The sequence below is a fragment of the Pelodiscus sinensis genome, chromosome 1, assembly GCF_052426305.1.
Source record: "Pelodiscus sinensis isolate ZL-2025 chromosome 1, ASM5242630v1, whole genome shotgun sequence".
Lineage (NCBI taxonomy): Eukaryota > Metazoa > Chordata > Testudines > Trionychidae > Pelodiscus > Pelodiscus sinensis.
Genome location: NC_143052.1, coordinates 296,227,445 through 296,250,240, shown reverse-complemented (window position 1 = coordinate 296,250,240; position 22,796 = coordinate 296,227,445). Strand labels below are relative to the sequence as shown.

At 41.4% G+C, this 22,796-nt stretch overlaps 1 protein-coding gene across 2 annotated transcripts in view; it reads right to left on the bottom strand.

Moving 5' to 3' along the window:
- WDFY2 (WD repeat and FYVE domain containing 2) overlaps nucleotides 1-22,796 on the bottom strand; it is a 115,277-nt gene that overhangs the window by 40,781 nt on the left and 51,700 nt on the right. For both annotated transcript variants that reach the window (XM_014574504.3, XM_075919095.2), the window contains exons 2-3: nucleotides 20,114-20,181; nucleotides 8,704-8,777 (exon numbers count right to left, since the gene is read on the bottom strand). In XM_014574504.3, the coding sequence (XP_014429990.2) occupies nucleotides 8,704-8,777; nucleotides 20,114-20,181 (142 nt within the window). The remainder of the gene's footprint in view (nucleotides 1-8,703; nucleotides 8,778-20,113; nucleotides 20,182-22,796) is intronic.

Genomic DNA, 22,796 nt, shown 5'->3' with positions numbered 1-22,796 from the left:
GTGGGCACAGACACTAGAAAATACTTATAATGGACTAAACAAAAAAATAAGCGAAGGTGACACATTTAAGTAGTATGGCATAACGTTGGGGCGAGAGCTCAACGAGTCCTTTCATGGGGAAATAGGTGCATGGAATCGGTACAGGCTGACTTGACACTCTGGAGTAAATAAGAGAAAAACTGAAAGTGCACAAGATAGTAAGTGTTGAGAGACTTCACAAGATGAAAAGAGCAACAGTGACACTGGTGGGGGGGGAAATCACAAAGGTTGCACAGAATAAGAAGGGAAGGAATGAAATCAAGTAAAAATGTTCAAAATAAAGTTTTAAAAGCCACAATAAAAGTATGTGGGTAATGAAAGGCAGAGAAGTACTATAATTGATTTATAAAGCAAAGTGCATTGTATATAAAATAGGAAAAGCCATTTTTTGACTAGAGACTTGGTAGTTATTTTAAAAAGACAATGTTTCTCTATAGCTCCATCTTTAGGGGAATAACCAGCGTATGCTCAGATCTTACTGTGAAGTAACTATAGGTCCGTACCTTTTCCCACTCCATGCATCTGATAAAGTGGTTTTGACCCATGAAAGCTTATGCCCAAATAAATCTCTTAGCCTTTAAGGTGCCACAGGACTTCTCATTGTTTTTGTAGGCCTACATGTTAATTCTTTAAAATTGTGGCCACTTTAATCCAAAAATCAGCCTACAATAAAATTACTCTGACATCTGCACATTTTACAGTAACAGAACACTCTCTCTAAAAAGAGGCCATTATACCAAGACAGTGGATACGACCCACTAAAATTGAGGTCAGACTAATGAATATCAGCCTGTCAGTCAAAGGTTAGGAACACTGGACTGTGAAATCAAATGTGACTTGTTTGTCTTACCAGTTCATGCAGCAACAGAGTACAAAAGCAAGTGTCTGATGTTTGTAAGTTTCCTTGGCAAGTTAATTATAATTGTGTTCTCTTGAATTGCCCTACTTCATCCTGCTGTTCTCTTATTCTAAATCATTTCATATTAGCCATCCCCTGGCACCAACAAACTACAATAGAGCTCAGTTTTAACAGGGGTAACAAATCTATTAAGCAAGCTGAATTTCTAGTCCAAGGTCACTCTGACACCTTCACTCTCAGAGCAGGAAGAAACTGCTCCACCACTGAGGGTAGGTTTTAATTAGTTACTGCCTTAAAGATCCCAGCAATTCAACCACAGCATCAAGTGCTTTACATTAACGTTTAGACCAAGATTCCTTGATGTGAAGTATTATTTAACTTTCCTGATGTTACCTGAAAAAAATAACTTCGTTTTACTTGTTACAATGTGTAACAGTTAAACATTCCTACCTTATTAACCTTTAAGACCCCATATGACACTGCAGTGATGCATGGATTCTAGAACCAGAAGTAGCTACATTAGTGTGGCAACTATGACTCCAGTCACCTACCCAACAGTAACCATCAACAACTCATGAACTTGTCTCAACACTGTCTTCACCCATATTAAATAAACCTGAGCCATTTTTCTAGAAGAAAGTAAGATACTATAAATACAGTGGACACTCCTAGCTAGTTCTAATTTTACCTTGATAATTATGTAACCATCTCGTTAATCACTAGTCTTCAACGACAGACTTTTCAAGTGCTTTTGTAACAGACTATCACACCTTATTGAATAGGGAATACTAAGGTTGCTGTCTAGCAAAGGTGAAATTGGAGTAAGAATTATGAATGCATCATAGTTATGATTTAATACTAGCAAACATCTAACCAGTGTGTAACAGAGATATAAAACTGATAAACTATCTATATACACAAATGTCAACCCCTTTTACCTTTCTTTAAAAAAAGGAGATGGAATGTATAAGGAAGAATGTTCCATTAACCTGAACACAATCCATATTTTCATCTGCATGCCCCCCCCCCCACCCCCAATCTTTTCTTCCTTTCCACAGCTACATCTCATGCTTGCTTTGTATTCTCTCCTTTTTATACATTCTTGGCTGTTTCCCCCAACATTTTTTATAATTTTTCTGATTCCCCTTCTCCCTTTTAACCATTGTTTTCTTTTACTGGGTTCTCATTCCCCCGTCCTTGTCAAAAATGATTGAACTGGTTGCTCCAGGGCACAGGTATTTTAATATAACGATACTATGCTCAGGAAGTTCACACCTTCTGCACCTATGTGTTTTGTTTAGTTTCCACTTTGATAACCCTGGATCATGGAATATGGTTCCACTGTGAAAGCAACTTCTTTCCAGTTCTTATTAGGCAACTTTTTGGCTCTATCCATTACAAATGCAGAGGTCACCCACAAAGATCAGAACACATCTGTTACAAACTGGAAAGGCTATTTCCACAGTACTTTTTCCCAGGAATTGAAATTAGGAGGAGTTTTGGATTTACGGGGGGGGGGAGGATTGGAAAGTGACTACATTGGTAAGATTGCTGAATTAGCAGACCACTCGGGGCGTATGTGTGTAGGCTGGGAGATGCATTTGGATTGAACTGATCACTACTTAAATTGGAGGTGGACACCTCTGGCAAAGACGGATCCTAAGATAGCTGCCAGCTGCTCTTCTGCGGCTAGCAATAATGGGTTGTAAACAAAAGGTTTTTTTTTTTTTAATTAAACTACTTAGTACTTTTCATAGTATAAAAACTGCCAGGATGTCCAAGAAGATTCCGAGGTAGACTTTTGATTCTGAATGCCCAAACTGATTAAACACACTGCCTATCAAGATGGAAATTGCTATCGGAATCAAATTTTTGGTTGGCAAGGTAGTATGGGCTCTTCAGAAGTCTGTTAAGACTCTACTTATTTACATTTTAGCTACAATGATCAAGCCTCAGTCTGATTTGTTTCTAGATATAGACTGAACCTCTCTAGTCCAGCATCCTCAGGACCTGACTGGTGTCAAACGGGAGAATTTGTTGGACCACAAGATTTCAATAGTGTCTAGCAACATTACCAACACTTCCACTGCTTACTGGGCTCTTAGAAAAAATAAAAGGAAAAACTATGTAGCACTTTAAAGACTAACAAGATGGTTTAATAGATGATGAGCTTTCATGGGCCAAACCCACTTCCTCAGATCATATTCTGGAAGAGAATTGGCATGACCATATATATATCAAAAGAATACAAATGAAAAAAAGTTATGATCTGAGGAAGTGGGTCTGGCCCACGAAAGCTCATCATCTATTAAACCATCTTGTTAGTCTTTAAAGTGCTACATAGTTTTTCCTTTTGTTTTAGCAAAATCAGACTAACACGACTACCTCTCTATTACTATTGGGCTCTTAGAAGACATTTAGGGGTACATTAGAGCCAAACAACAGTCCAGAACATTGGGAACCAGGACTGGTGGCTGTAAACAAATTTTATGGGTCCACGGAAAATACGGCCACACCCATGGTAAGTGGACATCCAGCTAACTAAAATCATGCCAGACCCCAGATGTTGCCAGACCATAAAGTGCCAGAAGTTCAACCACTACATTTAGTCAGTGACCGAATGATAAAAATGTAGGGCTGGAAGTGACCTTGAGAAGTCATGAGGTCCAACCCCCTGCACTGAGGAAAGACCATGGAACCCTAGACCATAGGTTCCCAAACTGAGGGCGCGCCCACGGGGGGTGTGAAGAAATTCCAAGGGGGGGGCGCAAGGCGACCCACCCCCTCCCCCATTAATTTGCGCCCCCCCCCCATCCTCCCAAGAAAGCACCCAGTCCCTCCGGTTAAATATAAATAAATATATATATATTCATTCAGAAGATACCATGTGACACGTCCGATATTTTCCTTTTTTCCTTGCTTGGGCATCTGCTGGCAGCTTGGGCTGGTGGAGATTGGGGGGGGGGGGGGTGGGGAGGATGGAGAGTCCCAGGACAGATTTTAAAATGGCCACCTTAAAAGGGCAATGCCTGCTCTGCTCTTAAAAGGGCAATTTTTTTTGGTAAACAACTTTTCCCCTGGAGCACCGGCACTTTTTTTTTTTTTTTTTAAAATAAACACTGGTCCCGAGAATTAAAGGGGATGACTGTTTTTCGGCCCTGGTCAGTTGTGTGTGTGTGTGTGTGTGTGTGTGTGTGTGTGTGTGTGTGTGTGTGTGTGTGTGTGTTTGTTTTTGCTCAACAAGTTTTACTGCTTTTTCTTGGGGGGGGGGGGGAAGAGAATGAGGGTCTCTCAAAAATCGAAAAGGGGGTGTGATGCCAAAAAGTTTGGGAACCACTGCCCTAGACAATCCCTGATAAGAAGTTTACCCAACATGTTTTTAAAAGCTTCTAATGATGGAGAGCTACAACCTCCCTTGGGAGCCTATTCCAGTGTTGGATTCACCACAAAAGCCTTTACGAACAGGCGAGGTGAATCTCGAGTAAGCAAGAATGTCTTATTTGGGGATAAAGATTGCTGTGTATAGACCTCCAGATAATAATTGAGACAGACAAATATTCTCCCTCAAAAAAAATTCAAGTAACATCCTTTGGGAATTTCATTTTAATCTTTTCCCACCTGAAAATATTAAATTTGGCCACACAGGCATTCTTCCAGTACTCTCTTGACAACTATTGAGCAGACTAAGTCTACTATCTTTGCACACTATTTACGTTAACTGCTAACACAGTGCTCAGCCTTGTAGATGAGGCAGAAAAAAAATGCCTTTGGCCGAAGGATTTTACAATCCTTCTGGACCAGATTACATAGTTTGAATACTAAGAAATCCAAAGATAGATACAATCTTGGGTTCTTATGTGAAAGGGTGGCTGACAAATCCTTATTGGAGTGCGTTAGTGAGTACATACCCCAGAAGAGAACAGATTAGCTTCAGGATCAGAAAAAAAAGGCTCTTTAAAAGATAATTGCAGTTACATAGTCAACAGTAAGGTTTTGTTTATTTCCCAAGAGGCATTTAAAAAAAGTTTGATCATCTTTCATAACCTGGGAAATATTACTCAGGATTAAAGCTATTAAGGATTAAAATATTTAAAAAAAAAGTGCAGAAAAAGTTGGGACCACTGCATGGAGTTTGGATTTCAAGTAAGATTTTCATTGTGGGCTTAAACCAGTCTCCTCTATCTAGCTTGCAGAGCAGACTTCACAGGGCATACCCTAGAAGCAAAACAAAGTTGAGCTCTTCAAGTTCTGAAGCAACTCATTCTGTACAGAATATGAATCAGATCAAGAGGCTAGGAGGATGACGTAAACTTTCATTTAATCTTCTTATCTCTAGGGAAAAGACAGTCTAATGGCCACAATCTGGGTGAGCAGGCCAACCTCAGTTACAGACATTGTATATGACAGACTAAATTCTAGCACTTGCTCTTGCTAGATGAGAAAAATCAATTTTTCCTGATAGTGAAGTGTCATTGCTCTGAATGGGGTGTTTGATGGGATGGATCTTTTTCTTGAGACCCAACTCAATGGGTTTGGCACCCAGTTTGCATCAAGCTGGAGTGGAAGTCTACCACACGTTAGCGTGCCATGCATTAGGTGCTCATGAAGACAAGTTCTGGGATGTGCAAAAATTTTGCTTACAACAACAGAAGAATAGTGATAGTGTATAAATGTCCTTACAATTAATGGAGGCAGAGCTTTTAAGATACCTTCATAGAAAGGGAGGTTTCTTCTTCACAGCCACTTGAGTGGGACACTGACATCTTCTACAAAGCTTATTTTTTCTTCATGTTGGAACAGAGTTTGATTTTGAGGAAAGAGTCCCTTGGCTTCTAAGGGACCTGAAAAAGCCCTGAAGATTTGGAGTAAGCAATGGAACAAGAGGGACTCTTGAAAGACAGCTTCCCAAACTTCAGGCCAGGTTTAGGGGAAGGTGTTGCAGAGTGGGAGCACAAGAAAAAAAACCCCAACAACATGATTTTGTTTTAAGTGCCACCATTTCCTAGGGACATATGAAATCTGGCAGTGGAGATTAAAATCAATCATTGTAAGGCACACTCGGTCATCTTGTCTGCATGTTCTGCTTATAAATTTAAGCTTCCAAGCTGACAAGTTATAACGGTTGAGAATAATCACTTCTGACACTTCTAGGAGCAAAAGGAGAGAAGTTCATCATCCACTCGATTTTACTCAGTGACAAATGGATGAACTGTTCTAATTAACTTTTAGTTAGAGGTTAAGCTAAATTGAAACAACAGTAATTCATCTCAGCCACCAGCTCTCTCCCCCCAGCTCTGGTGGAACATATGTCTCTCTACTGATTGTCAGCCTCTTTAGATACAAACATCCTGCTTCTTACAATACTAAAACTCCATTCACCAAAATGCCAGACATATTACTAGAATCAGTCTTATTTTACAAGTGCATGTAGAGAGAGTATTTCAAACACATTTCTTCCTTGTCCTGTGCTGATGCATTTGAAATAACCAACTTTTCACTCTAAGCTTTGACTCTCTTGGAATATTTCCAAAAATTTTGTTCTGTATCTTCAAGTATTTTAGAGAATAACTGCAGCTTTCTGAACTATTAGTAATCAGATATTCCTTTGATTCAGAAGTTGGAGGAATATAACAAAACATCTGTATGCTAAAACATCTGTATGCTGTGTGATTTTTCCTGTTCCATGCTGATACTTTCAGAGCATTTAAAGGGCTAAACAAGGGAAAACAGCCTGGTAGGACAGAATCTGTATGCCGATGTAGCCCTATACCAGGGGTCTCCAAACTACGGCCCGCGGGCCGGATGCGGCCCGCGAGGCCCTCTCATCCGGCCCGTGGAGACCTTTTTGTCTACGGAAAAAAAATTACGGAAATTTACGTGTATCCTGCCAAGATCAGCCGCCGCTTACGTGGATGTTATGTTTTTACCGAATTAAAATAGAGGCACGCAGTAGTGCGTTATGTTTTCCAACCGATCATTACATTGCAAAACCTTATTCGCTGCTTACTTTTTAGTAGTGTATCAATGTGTTATTAAATAATAACTGAATAAAATAATATTAAATAAATAATTAAAAACAACATCCATATTTTGATTGTTTTTTATTTGGACCTCAAGTGTGTAGTCGGCCCCCGAACTGCTGTTTGATAGTTAATGCGGCCCTCGGGCTGAAAAGTTTGGAGACCCCTGCCCTATACCAACAAATCTAACAACATGCAACCAGCATCTTTTTCCTCAATTTACTTTCTTCAGAATAAATAACGTGCCCTCAGAGAGGATCCAAGTCTCTTGTCAACTATTTAGAATTACAAACTCAAGACACGGTTCAATCAGTTTTCCCTTTCCCATAAGCAAGAGCAAAAAATACCAACACTCTATATCCTGACTAGTACAGGCCGTCCTTGCTCTAAGTCCAAGATATGTTCCAAAAAACTCAGACTTACAGCAAAACAACTTAAAGTGGGGATTTGTTTCCATGCAGCTGGCTTTCATTTGCACAAATTGGGTTTTTTTTGTGTGTGACTTAAGAGTGGGGAATGGGAGGACTTTTAGTGCATTAGTTACCACAAGCATCAACGACTTTAGAGCACAACGGATGTATACCAGGGCAATTTATAGCGGGGGGACACCCTTTATCTCAATCCTGTCTCTCTCCTCAAAGGACAGGCAAAACAAGTGCAGTGTGTGCTGAAAGACAACAAAGGCAGAAATCACACTAGAGGGAAGGCTTCCCTCAAGCCCTTATAGCTCCCACTTATGTATTATATCAATGAGGATTTTAACACCTGCAGCTGTAGCAAAATAAAAAAGGGAGACAAAATTTCAGACAGGATGTTCCCAGTTCATTTCAGGCAGGCTTTAGAAGTCAAAGCCAGCACCTTAAAACCTATCAGAGAGCTCACAGGTAAGCAGGGCAAAGCCCAGGGAGCCCCCCATGTGCTCTCTGTAGGACACTGTGCTTGTCCTCTGAACACAGCTCTCTGTCAGCCCCCCAAGTAAGAATTTACATAATAATTACAGGGCCCCCCTGAGCTACATGGCAGATCTCTGCTTCAGTGTTCTGCTCTTTTACATACACGGGGATATCTCGGAAGTTACTGAAAGGAGAATGGGTCCATTCACACCGCTATAAATCAGAATGGATTCCATAGAAGGAAGTTGTTCCTCATAGGGAAAATTACACCCGAGTCACATTGTGTTAACAAGAGAATAACCAAAACCAGTCTTTGTGTACAGTGCTCTGGAACAGCGCTATAAATTGTGTATAAAGAGCTAAAATGTATGTACTTTCAGTTCCACACATCATATGGATCTGGAAGTAACACTATGTTTATTTGTTGTGTTCAGAAACCAGCTTAGCACCCAGGAGGTTAAGTAGCAAGTAAATGACTAATTGTGTACTTGATACAATTTGATACAGAGGCAGCATGGGAGGGGAGGGGAGGAAAGGAGGGAGAATGTAAGTAGTTGACAATCAGCTACTTTTTTTACATCCCTACTTAGCACAGGCGATTAATAATTTGATCAAAGTTGGCAAATTAAGAACTTGTTTCTGGACAAGTAAACCCATACAATTTGTTTAGTTGCCTAATTCCTCTAAACCCAGCTCAAGTTTAGATAGCAGTTTGAAATTTGTTATGGTTGACTGTTTTCAGCAATTAAGCTGTCAGTTTCATTAATAGCTAGGGTCAATGTTAATCTCCGTCATTTAGCCAATGCTAATTGAAATTCCTCATCACAATAATGTATACATACTTCTCAAAAGGGAAGTATTTCAACGGGAAATCTTATTTACATGTACTTACTGAGATTGAACCATTGTCTAGACCTACGGACAGCCTTCTTGTTTCCGGGTTAAAAGACATGCATGAACATGGAGCTGAAAAAAATGAACATGTTGATGAAGTTAACAAAACCATGATTCTCATTGATCTTGAATCTCTGGAACACCTATCTAGCTAACACACTTATGGTGCTATTCTTTATTTTACTTAAGACAGAAAAGCATAAATATACTCTTCCTGTAATGCTATTCATTAAACCCTGTTACATCAGGAAATAAATGAGAAGCTATACAACTATTCCTTACTTCACGATTCCCCCTCCCCACACCATGAAGATATTAAAACAGAAAAATGTTATACGAAAGCAGTTGTCTTTAATATTATTTGAGAGGTTTTTAACACCACATTTCAGTTTTAAAGGTCTGAATTTAACAGAATGGCTGAAGTTAATTTTCTACATTTTCTGATCTTCAGCTATAAAGTAATATAATAGCATTTCTCAGGTTTACATCCCATCATTTAAAATTCCTGAATGGACTAAACTCCTATGGACTGAAATGTCACGGAGTTGCAACAAAACTAAAGATAGACAAGTGTAGTTACATTATGGACTATCACTTCTATTAGAATTAGATTATTTTGAAACCAATGACTAAAAGCATGATCAAAATAATAATATAAAACCCTAGAATGCATTACCCTATGCAATTACCACACTACAAATGCTTTCTGTCTATAATCTCGCAGCTTACTTTTTAATAATTCCTTATGCTGCTTGAGAATCTGGTGATGTTAACATGTTGGTGTAGACAATCAAAATTTTCTACTAAGAATTAGAGTAATGTTTGCTCACTGTTAATAGATAGTCTTTTTAATCCAATCGAGGTGTGCAGTGATTGTTTTGTTTGTTTGCCTCTTAATACTGCAGCTGGTGGCCGTAAGTCTCAAGTTTCTGCAGGACAGGTTCAAGATTACAACTGACAATCTTAGCAGAGGGACTAAGAATTACTGCTCCCTCTGATTTTTATTATTCTTGTGATCAACATGGAATTAATGTCCTAAAGATTTTTAGTTTTGCTATACACTGGATTATTATATTTTGTTTCTTGTAAACCCTCCCCTTCCCACCACAGCCATCCCCAGCCAGGTATGTGCACTTGCTTTTATAAATAGTGAATACCTTACATATTTTCAACTTGTTTTCTCAATTGCTTTAAACAAACATTCTAGATTGGTATCAAAACATTCATCAGTTCACTGGATCTGACATGTTCTTTAGATTGTGGTATAATCAGATGAAGGAAAGACAGTACAAAACAGTTTTTGTTGGACATTTAACCGAAACTGCACCACTACATGAGTTTATGAGTTTATTAATTTATTTATCAAAGGGAGAATTCAGAATAATTTATGACAAATCTCCAAGTGCACAACAGACAATCAAATAGATCAAGAGTGGCTCTGCTGTTTTTTCTCTATTTTTGAATGGTTTAATTTGATGTTCAATGAACAGGGGAAAAAAGGCTTCAGTTAAAAAAAGGAAGATGTCACGGTAAAAAAGTACTTTGTTGATGATACTAGCTCCATCAGAGATCACCAATTTCACTTTAATAAATAGAAAAGTTTACTTTTCACCATTTTGCCATTTATTCTGTGGATTTAAAGCAATTTCAGAGCAGTGAAACTTATCTGGTCAGTCTGACCTTCTGGTAAGAGGTCATTTCCATGACTGGTGCATAGGCACAATGCTGTTATGCCTGGGTTTCTAACACTGCAGGGCAGTGTAAAGAAAATGCTTACTCTTAAAAAAAAATTATGGAAAACATTTGTATTTTTATATCATACCAGGTAACAAATGCCACCCACACCCTACATTTTAAGGTCCAGCACTAGATAGTGACTAACCTAAAGAACCTTTACTACAATTGCAAATACCATTAACAGTTCACAGAAAATCAGTCAAGTGCTGGGGTCCTACAAGATACTTATTTTTCAAATTGTGTTTCTTTCCTAATACACACTTGACTAAATAATGTGTCAGTAATGCAGCTGGTGCCCTCTTTCCCCCACCCCAATTAAAAAAAAGCTTTTGGATAAGTTATTCAAAAGCACTGAAACAACATAAGACTTGGTATAACTACTTCTCAGGGTTTGGTTTTGTTTTTTTTTTAAAACTACACTTATACTGCTACCACCCTAGAGTAAATGCAGTTATATCTGTTTACAAAGATACTGTAACAACTTACTGCCTTACCCACATAAAGCACTTATTTTATTGGTTTATTTATGTTAATCACAGATGACTGAGCGGCTTCAACTGTACTAGTAGAAAGTGCTACTGCTTGTCTACAGACAAGCCCTTAAGTGCTTGCTTCCCAGGGAAACTGTCTGAGTCTCACTGACATAAATGCTCTGAAAATAGTACTTAAACTGGCAAAATATTTATAGGCTAGTGAAATTTTTACCCACAGGACCAGTCATTTTCTTTAAGCCATCTCCTTTAATCTGATTAAGGAATGATCCATTAACCTTTCTGCCACCGTAGAAAATACACCATTTACTTATAAATATGATATAAGTGACTCACACTTAGTGTGCTCATTTTCACCTTCTTAAACTATAAATTAAGAACATAAGAATGGCCATGCTGCAGTGCTTCCCAAATGGTGTTCCGCAAAAACAAAAGGGTTCCATGAGAAAATTCCACTACAACATTTTATAATTTTAAAAAATTAATTAATATTTAAGCAATTATGATTTTAATTAAAACAATTTTCATTTGTGTTTGCCACGTTAAGTGTCCCTGTGTAATGCCAGCTTAGCCAGAGAGCAGGGACAATGATGTCACTACTCAGCACTGATGTCCATATATTACTGTTATTAGGGGTCCCGCAAAATTCTTTCGAATTTAAAAGGGTTCAGTGGCCAAATAAAATTGAAAAATACTGCCAGACTGAGTCAGACCAAAGGTCCATCCATCCCAGTATCCTATCTGCTGACAGTGGCCAATACCAGATGCCCCAGAGGGAGGGATCACAACAAGTAATCCTCATGTGATCCCTCCCTTGTCTCCCACTTCCAGAGAAACAGAGGCTAGGGACACCATTCCTACCCATCCGGGCTAATAGCCATTAATGGACCTAACCTCCATGAATCTATCTAGCTCTTTTTTGAACCCTGTTAAAGTTCCAGCCTTCACCACATCCTCTGGCAAGGAGTTCCACAGGTTAACTGTGCTGTGTGAAGAAAAGCTTCCTTTTGTTTGTTTTAAACCTGCTATCTATTAATTTTATTTGATGACCCCTAGTTCTTATGCTATGGGAATGAACAAATTATGTGTTCTATATTCCACTTATGATATATTCTCTGTTACTAATCCCTAATAATCCTTTGAGATGAGATATAACCAATACTGATTTTATTTAAAGCTAACATCCTCCTTGTACCTCCTTGTACCTTGTACCTCCTTGTACCCAATGGAAACTCCACTCTCTTTCATTAAAGTAAGTGCTCTATCCCATTCCGCACTCTTAACATTTCTCTTCACTACACTGTTTCCTTTTCATAATTTTAAGACCACTTGTATGAAAAAGTAAAACTGAACAGTGCTCAAATGTTTAGGACTAAAAGTCTTCATGAATGTGTAGGAGGAGGATCAGCTGCCTTTACAATGGACCTCTGAAAGATAGCTAAAGAATGCTGCTGCTAAGACATGTAGTGAACATGACAACTATATTGTTTTTCACTTCTCCCCAGTTAGCCATACACATCAGCAGTGCCCCCTTAAAAGTTTGTGAGTTTTCACTGTCTATTTCCTCAGATGTAATCATCTATCAAGCTTGAGAAGGGTGCCATTCCAAAAGCTAGGCTCATCAACAGCTCTTTATTTGGCTCCATGTTACCAGACATCCATCATCTGATGATTGAGAGCAATGTCTCTGATAGGCAATTTGTCCATTCAAAGAAACTTCACACAGCAAAGTTAGGAAAGCATGCCCCCGTTAAACAATTCAAAAATTTCATTCCAATGCTCTCCCGCATTTTGTTTTCATTCCACGTCTGAGCTCTATTTTGCTTTCAATGCATCTTCTGATATCTGATTTCATATTCTGATAGTTTCAATATGTATTAATGACTTTCTGTTGGCCTTGTACAAAAGTAACTCAAACAGCTGACATCTGGCTTAGTCCTGTAGTTCACCCTCCTTTCCCCTTTTCCTCACATTGCCACTCCCAGCATATTAACAAGCAACAGGCACCAATAAGAATCCCGTATGTCTGTGTTTGGAGTAGTGATGCCAGTGGGATGGCTATGCTTGGGAGCTGGAATTTCAGCACATTCTGGTAGCAAAGGGTATGTCTACACTACAGTGTTATTTTGAAAGACCTTATTTCAAAATAGTTAATTTGAAATAGCTTGTTTTGAAGTAACACATCTACACACAAAATGCATTTCAAAATAGCATTTTGCTATTTCGAAATAGCATGTCCACACTGAGTGGACACTGAATTGCATTGAAGGCCGGCCGGAACTAGGTCCAGCAGGTCATCAGGTCAGGAGTTTATTTGTGTGGCTGCTGCCTGAGGCTATCTGAGGCTTGTGCTAAAAGGGACCCCCACCCCGAGCAGCCAGTCCTCAATTTTCCCTGCTTGCTTGCCTACCTCGATGAGGGACAGCAAAGCATTTGTATCTCTGCGTGCTCTGGTTGCCCTCACTCGGGACACCACAGCACTCTGCGACATGGAGCCGGAGCTGCCTCTGGGCACTCTGGTGCTTCTCGTGTTGATGAGAGCCTGGCTGAACTTTCTGCAAACTGTCATCCAGGAGGTCCATCGGGGGCCTGTCAGTATCCAGGAGGCCCTGCGGGAGAGCTTCCACCCTAAGGAGCTCTAAGAGCCTCCCTGGTCTGCTCCACTGGGGTCTTGTGCTTCATTCCTCCTCCACATCGTTCCACTTACCCTCCCAGCCCCCCTTCCTGATGTCAAATAAAATACATGTATTTTCATGAACACAAACTCTCTTTATTTAACAAAACTGGGGGGGGGGGGGGAATGAAACTGGTGAGACTGGAGAAAGGAGGTGGGAGAGAGAAGGAAAGAGGGTGGAAAAGGGGAGGGGGAAACCTGGGAGGAGGGAGGAGGAAGGGGGAAGCAAGGGGAAGAAGGGGGAGAGGAAGCTCAAGGCTCAGGGTTGGGGGTCTTGCCGGACCAACTTGATTTTCATGAGAACCTGCTCCTGGGTTCGCATGTGGCCTTTGGTGGCCAGGCTGGCAGCTATCCTGCCATAGAATGCCACGTTCCTCCGTCTAGTGCAGAGATCATGGACCTTGGGAGCATCCCCCCAAACCTAAGTAAGGTCCACCCTGATCTCCATCCTGAACCAGGCTTCTCCAGGCCCTGGTAGGCTCCTGGGAACTGGGAGACTGCACCTGGGGAGCGGTGGAGGGCTGGCTGCCAGTGGCTTGCTGGCTCACGTTTTGGGGCCATTGGGTCAGGGGCAGTGACTGCTGGCTCTGGGCTGGCAGGCTTGGAGTTGGCACAGGCACTGTGGCCAGAGTCAATCCCTTTAAGGGCTCTGGGGAGGGATAGGAGTGTTCTTGTTTGAGGCTGGAGGCCCCCTATTTCGAAATAAGTGTCTACACAGCACTTATTTCGAATTAGCTATTTCGAATTTGGCATTATTCCTCGTAGAATAAGGTTTACCAAATTTGAAATAAGTGCTCCACTATTACAAATTTATTTCGAAATAGTGGTTTGGCTGTGTAGATGCCAGTAAAGTTAATTCAAAATAACGGCTGCTATTTTGAATGAACTTTGATGTGTAGACATACCCAAAGAGACATCTTTTCCACCACTTGTACCCCTAACAAGTCTTTTTAGATACTTGCTGCTGTAATGCTGCTTTCTCCTGGCTAGAGAAGTGAAGGGCAACTGTATTGAAGAAAACAGCAATGCCACTCCATGCTCAGGCAGCAAGGTCACTCCTGGTGTAAGAGATGCATGGGCATTGGGAGTTATCACTTGTGTCCTATCCAATAGCTTTCAGACTCAGGATATAGAAAAGACACAACGTGTATCAATTCAGCAGCCAATATCCCAGAACCGTAAGGTTCACAGGAATGGAGAACCGCTTTTGGGTTGGGGGCTGCTGACCCACAGAAGAAAAAAAAAAGAAAAGTCAGTTGGGGAAAAAAACCCAAACCAACCGTCACTGACATGGCCCCTGACTGAGAAGGAGAAACACACTTCCCACATTCTCCTCGCACCCCAAAGCTTGGCAGGCTCAGGCTAGAAGATTATGTGATCCAGCATTAGGGATATTAAATATCAGATAATTGAATAGTTGATTAACCTCATGAATTATCGGTTACTCAGGCAGGTCAGCAGCCAATGTGCTCTGGCGCTACTCCCAAGGAGCCTCCTGCCACTCCACGCTGCTGCCTCTGTATCAGAGACAGCAGCACAAAGGTGCCAGGTGGGAGCTGGTCCACGAGGGGAGCCAGTTTAAAAACCAGTTCCCCATGTGGACTGACTGCCTGTTGCCCTGTGCTACTGCCTCTGATACAGCCCAATGCAAACCAGAACCAAGTCAGGCTGCACTTTAAATGCAGAGCTGCAGCGGGGGGTAGGTCCCAACCCAGCGCAAGCCAGGACTAAGCGAGGCTGCTGGCCAGCCTGCTAAAAAAAGGGAATGCATGTAGTCTACAGCATTAATCTATAAGCTTTTGACAATTGGTTAATCAACTACACTATTACATCCCTATCCAGCACCATGGGAGCATGTTTGGGGAGAGAGACTAGCGCACCAATGCTGACTCTCTCATTGTGGGGGAGCCTGAAGCTCTGGATCCACACCCAGGGGCCACACCCAGCCTTAGGTTCCCCACTTCTGATAATATTTGTATGCACTTAAAAGTATGTGAGAGTATAAAGATGAGAATTGTCTTGATGTGTAAACTTGACGAAAACTAATGAAGGACTGCACCTGAGTATCACACTGTGTGCATGTTACGTTTACTCATCTCATGAGATTGGAGTATTGGAAATGTACAAGACTGCCAACTTCAAAAGATGCATTGTAGTTGACAATGGAAATTCACAGACTGCATTTAATCATCAAAGGAAGAACCCATGCTGTGAATGAAAGCATCTGCCAGAGTGCAGGATCTATTCTAATAATATATTTCCAGGGAAGGCAATCGAACATTTATCTTTGAAAGGTTTTCTTTGCTAATAAGGTGGAATACTGAACAAGTGAACAGGAATCCAAAGAATTACTCTGAGTAACCCTGAAGAACTTTTGGTAATTTAACTAATTACTAAAACATTAGGAGTTGTAGATTTATAACCTTTGACTCAGCTCTTAAATGTATTTTACCTACTTTAACCTCTCAATAACTCATTTCCTTTTCTTAATTAATAAATCTTTACTTTATTAGAGAAATTGGCTGCCAGAATGGTTTTTGTTGTGATGTAGAGAATATCCATTGACCCATAGTAAGCGAGGGACCCTTTGAGGTTGGGAGTAACTTAATGAGATATGATATTTGATATAGTGACCAATATAACAAAGGCCAGCTGATCATGGAGTGAACATTTGTTACTAGTTTGGCAAAATCTAATTGGTAGACTATACAACCAGTTTTGTGAGTATGATGTGACAGTCTGACCTGAAAGTGGCAACTGTGAGCCATTTCAGACAATGTGACAAGTGATGTAGGCAGCACAATTCAGATGCTACTGGTCCATTGGGCTTAAAGATCAGAAGGCAGAAAGAAATCTGAAGTTTCCCTGCCCAGAACTGATGTGAGAGAACTAATATTTTCTCAGGACACCTGACATTTGCAGCGACACAAAACCCAAACCCAAACCCATTAGGAATAGAGGATTTGAGATGAGAGCAAAAATCTTAAACACAAGTGTATAAAAATATCAAAGAGAGATGAATGCTATACTGCTAGGGCATCTGTTGCAGCACTGCATTAGCTAAGGGAACACAACTGTTCAGGAGAGATTAAACAGAAGTGCAGCTACTGGAAGTCACAGCTTCACTGGCTTCATTGGAGCTTCGTAGCTGTACCCCAGCAGAGGATGTGCCCAGTATTTTTTTGAGCAATATACTGAACACACACACACACACACACACACCCACAAGCTCACTCCTGGACACTAAATGGGATTAAGAAGAAACAGCCTGCCAGGGACACCTGCAAACCAAGGTGAAAGTAACCCATGCACTGCTCCAGAGTGCACCAGCTACGAGACTGCCAGCTGGGCGTGGGGCTCTGGATGTTCCAGCACTGGGGACCCAGCAGACTGTGAAGTGTGGAGACCACACACTTCCAGCCCTCAGGTTCCCCCACACTCTACAACCCCCAGTCCTGAGCCTCCATCCCACTCCAATCAACTGCACTCTTCTCACCCCTGCTCTCAGCCCCCCTCACACCCTGCAATCCTTTGCCCTGACTCCTGAACTAGGGATGTTAAATAGCATTTAATCAGATAATCGAGTAATCGATAATTTCCATCAACTACTTGATTTGTCGATAAGTGGGGAACTGCAGAGCCACAGCAGGATTAGCTCCCAGCCCTTAGCTGCCAGGCTCTTAATACATTTAAAAGGCAGATGGTAGTGGGGGACTGGGTGCAAGCTGGGACTCGGTTGATTCCTGGCTCACAACCAGTCCCCTGCTATGCCTCTTCCTCCATTGCCTCCACCCCATCCCCCCTCTCCCTTAGAGATGGTGGTGCTGGGGAGAACTGGCTTTTAAGCCAGGTGAGAAGGGTTGCAATACAACAATATCAATAAGAAATTTAAGTTACTTTCTCCTCTGGAATCCTTCTCAAATAGGATAATTGGGCTGTTTCCCCTGCTGAGCATGTATTTGATATGTATGTTCAAAATGCTGCAGGATGTTCAAAACCCATCAATACAACTATGCTTTGCTAAGGTCCCAAGCTTACAAGCAATCGCTGTGGCATTAAATACTGAGTAGGTACAGAACATTTCCCAGTAAGGAGATGGGCCTGTCAATAAGCAAGTCTTAAAATGTACACTGAAACAGAGAAACCTTTGTTTTTAACGTACAAAATATTCTCATGCTGGGAAAGTAAGCCTCAGGAAGGAAAGGACAGGTGAGAGGAGTGTTGTGTGATAGTAACTCCAATTCACAGAGTACCACTGATTTTCAGTACACTATAAGCAGGTTGGATTGTCAATAGAATTCACACACACAGCTCAGACTTAACCCTCTCACACTTCCTGATTTTCTGTATTGGTAACACATAAGCAGAATGCAAAACGGCCTTGGCCTAAGCTTTCTCCCTAAAATATCTGCGCAGAAACTACCCTCTCAAAAAAAAATATAAAATTACTCCCCACATATGTTTACATCTGTATGAACAGACTTAAGGAGCCATTTCTGCTAAGGAGTCTGCATCCTGTCAGGGGTTAAACATGCTGCATCAAGAAAGAATTCCTTCTAGCCGATTACATAAGAATGGCCATACAGGGTCAGACCAAAGATCCACTATCCCGTCCTACAACAGTGGCTAATGCCAGGTGCCCCTAAGGCCGTGGTCACCAACAGATCGATCGCGAGCTACTGGTAGCTCGCGAGGCGTCCTGTCTGCCCTGCCCCCCATTTCCCTTCCACCCCCGAGAAGCCCCACTACTTACATCAAGGAGGGATGAGTCAGCCCCGCGGGAGGCACGCAGGGGGTTTCGCAGCGCGCGCGCGCGTGGGGGGGAAGGTTGGCCCCGGGGCAGGCTTGCACGCGAGGCTTCCCTGTGCGGGGGGAGGGGGGGGGTGCCGGGACAAGCGCACACAGGGTTTCTCTGTAATGACCGTGCATAGCACCCATTGGGTTTATCATTCATAAACTTCCCTCTACAACTAATGCAACACTTCTCAACAAGATAGACTTGCCACACTGGAGAAGACCACTGGCCCAGACGTTTAGTATCCTGCAGTAGGCAATACCAGATTTTTGCCTGGTAAGAATTTTAAAGGTTATCTGAAAGGTCCTTACTGGACCTTCCTTAGCCTTGACTGACCCCGCCCTCCCTTTAATGACAGAGTTTTATACTGGATTGAATTTTGTTGATTTGCATCACATTCATATATAAATCACCTGACAGAGTGATTCTAGGTTCTTCTTGCAGCACTGTAATCTCCCCTCTCTGGTACTCTCAATGGCATTCAGAACTTTGTGCACCATCCTCCACTCTCTTGCACACAGATCTTCCCCTCTACTCATAACTTCTCCCACATCCTTCACTCACCTCCAGTTGTCTTTACCACTTCCATGCCTGGATATTGCACCCTCAATTTGCCCCTCTCTTCTAATGGAGCCAAATTCCATCAGCTTCCCCCATTGACTCAGTTCACAAACTTAGTGTCTCTCATCCCTTTTCTCTTCCTTCCATTACCCGTATCCAAGGATATGCTGAGATCTCTTTTCTGATCTTCCTCTACATCAGCATTTACGGAACCCACACTACTGCTTAATTCTGACAAATGATATAGCCATCTCCCCCCTCCCTTTGTTTTTATAACATTTTCCTTTCTGGTTTCTCTGAACTTCCCCCTTCCTGCCCCTCCAAGAAGCTGTTAAAAAATAAGCATTTTTCCCCACTACTCTGATCAGGTCACTGCCTTTTTCATACCATATTACTTCATTTTTCTGATTTCCTCTTAATTTCAAGGCTTTAGATAACTCTGCTCCTGCCTATAACTTTCTGTTCACTTCCTCCTGCTTTCTATTCTTTATTTAGCTCATTGACGGTAGACAAATGTGCTTGACATCTGCAGATGCAACTCCTGTGAGAGAGGTCACATCACTTTCCCAGTTCTTTATGCTATCAGAACCCACATGCCAGAAGATTAAGCTAATCTCAAATTGCCTTCCAATCCAAAACTAATGCATCCCCTTTCCTACTCTCCTTTTTGTTTCTTCATTGATACTACCTCTTTGGGAATGTCCTCCTGCTTCTCACGTAGTGGACAACCCTCATCTTCCAGAACATCTCTCAATAAAAGACATTTCACTTGATCTGCGGCACTCCCATGTGCCACCTGCAACTCATACACATGTATCTGAACTAGACTGTCATCTGTTCAGGGCACAGACATAGTGTTTTTTTACTTTTTAGAAAAGAAATTGTTACTACTAGGACTTGATCTAGTAACAGAAACAAAGGAGAAATTTTACAAATTGTCAAATAATTAACATTTAGAAAGATAGAGGATTTGGTAACAGTTCACAACTTGGTAAATAAGCTTCAGAGAATCCTGACATTCAGCTCAGGCATAGTATCTAGCACACATGGTGAGTTCTCCAAAAGGTCACAAGCTCAGAGGTACATGTCCAGGCCCAAAGAAGTCAGTTGGCGAATACACAGTAAACAAAGAACATCCAAAACTACTTACATGGCATTGCATGGTATATGCTAGGCCAGTATTGTCCACTCTCTCTCTTCAGCCACACACGGACAGTTCTGTAGAGGGAAAGTAAGTCATTCATATTAATTTTCAAGTGAGCGCTAAAGAAAGTTACTAGATAAATAGCCTTTAAAATTAGAATGTTTTGTCCAGAAAATACAAGAATCTCTCTGACTTCCTACTAGCCTGCCTCAATCACTAGCAGTACCTAAGGAGAAGGTTCAATTTAATTGTCTATGACCATCCCAATCCGTGGCATATATGCTGAATGCCACAACAGAATCTATTGGTATCTGTGGTAGAATTTTTGATGTTGAATTTTTCCCACTGAAAAATAGAGTAAGGCCACTGACACATTTCATATAATAGCTAGTAATGACAACTAATTACTAGCAACATGAACTGCATTCTAACCAAATGGGCTCCCCCAAAAAAAAAGAGGCCAAAGAAAGACCAATCTCCCTCCAGCTCATAGATAAGGCATGGGACTGGGTGGCTGAGATGGAAAAGACTACAGTGCTGCTGCTGTACCCTTGTGGTAGAAAAAAGCAGAATTCAGTCCATACTACTGCCAATGTCACCTCTTTCCATCTGTAAAATTAATTTGAAGAGCATATTTAGCAAAGCAGAACATGTTGTACGGAGGTGGAAGTTACATGGATCATAGTCCAATATTATTTGAATTTGTATCCAATTATTTCTTATTCATCCTTTAGATACTTAGACATTTTGTAGTATGCAAACAGAATTTCAGAATTTCTTGTTCAAAGGTTGGAAATGCTTCACAGTGTTCTTGTGCACCTTGGATTCATAAAAGTCAGATAATTCATAGAGCTACGGACTTGAGTCTTTATAGAAATATACTTCTTTCATGGTTTAATAAAACACACTCCTTATGTAGCTCTTGGGAATATATGCTACTCAAAACCCAAGGTGATTTGTCAGTGTCAACACTAGGAGACTCAGTTCACACTATTCAAAAAGAAAGAGTTAGTTACAATCACCTTTTTAGGTTTAATTGCCATTTACAGACAAGCAAGTGAAAGGTTCAATACCCCTCAGCAGATTTTAAGGAAAACACGTCAACTGTGTTTTGAGACTGCAGTCTATCATGCATGCCAAAAGTCACAATTTCCTTGTACTCCTCCACCCCTCTACCATAGCCATCTGTTGTCTCCTGTCTCAATTCCATTCTCTCCACTGCAAAAGCAGATCCCATTTTGATGCTGGGTGAGCTCAGCGCACAGTTCTGGGAACATGGCCTTCTGCATCCAAAAGTTATGCAGCCACTGCTGGCCATCCCACGTTTGCCTCACAATCTGCTCTCACCATTCAATACCTGCTCCATGGGCACAGAATTGCCAGTAACCAATTGCAGAACTGGCCAAGTTTCATTCAGTATCCGCAACATCCGCTTCCCCTTAGTACTTTCATTTGTAGCGTCGCACAGGCAGCTACACTGTGGTTTCATAAACACAAAACAAAATCAGTCACCCAGCTTCTGAAGCAGCCACAAGAGCTCAACCAATCACCTTGGCAGGCATGTTTGCCAGTGAGGTGGAGAGACTGAAAACTGGCATAAGAAAACAGATTGATCAGAGGGGATTGTGGGACCTTGACCCCAAATTCCCTTAACTCCTTGAGAGCACTAGTCCGCCCCTCCCCCCAAGTATGACCAAGCATTCCTGAAAACATTCCCACAAAGCAATGCGCCAGATGGTGGTGATGGGGATAATGAGGCGCCTTTTCACGGTGCTGTGTGGCTGCCATTGAGACAACCTGGCATCATGGGGACTCACTGCAACAGCAAAGGCAGCCAAACGTGAACACACCTCCAGCGAAATAGCTGTGCCAGCTGCTACATGCTGGCAAAACTGCTGCTGGTAAAACTTAGTAGCACTGACATGGTCTTAGATTTAAGCTCCTTGTGGCAGAGAACTCCGTTCTCCTGTGTTATTACAGTGTCTAGCACAATGGGGTCCTGATCCATGGCTAGGGTTCCTCAGCATTATGGTAATACAAATTATTAACATTAAATGAAAAATGTTAATAGCGCTGCTAACATAATATTCAGTATACTTAAATGGGAACAAACCACCAAGTAGCAGCTATTAACAGCACCAGTACAGAAACCCAACGGGTACGCTAAGACAGTGTAAATTTAGACAATGACAAATAAGGTCAGTATGCCAGCATGCTGGCATCCCCCACAAAAATTAATCTGTAATTTGGTTGGTTAGTTTAATAAAATTCTTAGGTCTAATAAATGGTTCACCAAGTAGTCACAGGGGGTATATCTACACTATGGGTTAAGGTCAAATTAAGATACGCAACTTCAGCTATGTCAATTGTGTAGCTGATAGGGTTGCTAGATGGTTTCAAAAATACCGGACACACTTGGCATTACATCATAATCTACAAAATACTGGACATTTATATTTTCTCCATTTGTTTTCCGAGCAGAAAGCTCAAATACTGGAATGTCTGGTTCAAAACCAGACACCTGGCAACCCTAGTAGCTGAAGTCAAAAGTACCTTGATTCGACTTTTGGCAGGGTCCACACTGCAAGAAGTCAAAGGGAGCACGTTCCCCCTTTGACTTGCCTTACTCCTCGTAGAAGCAGGACTACCAGCATTGACTGGAGAACCCCGTCAGTTCGAATTAGCAGGT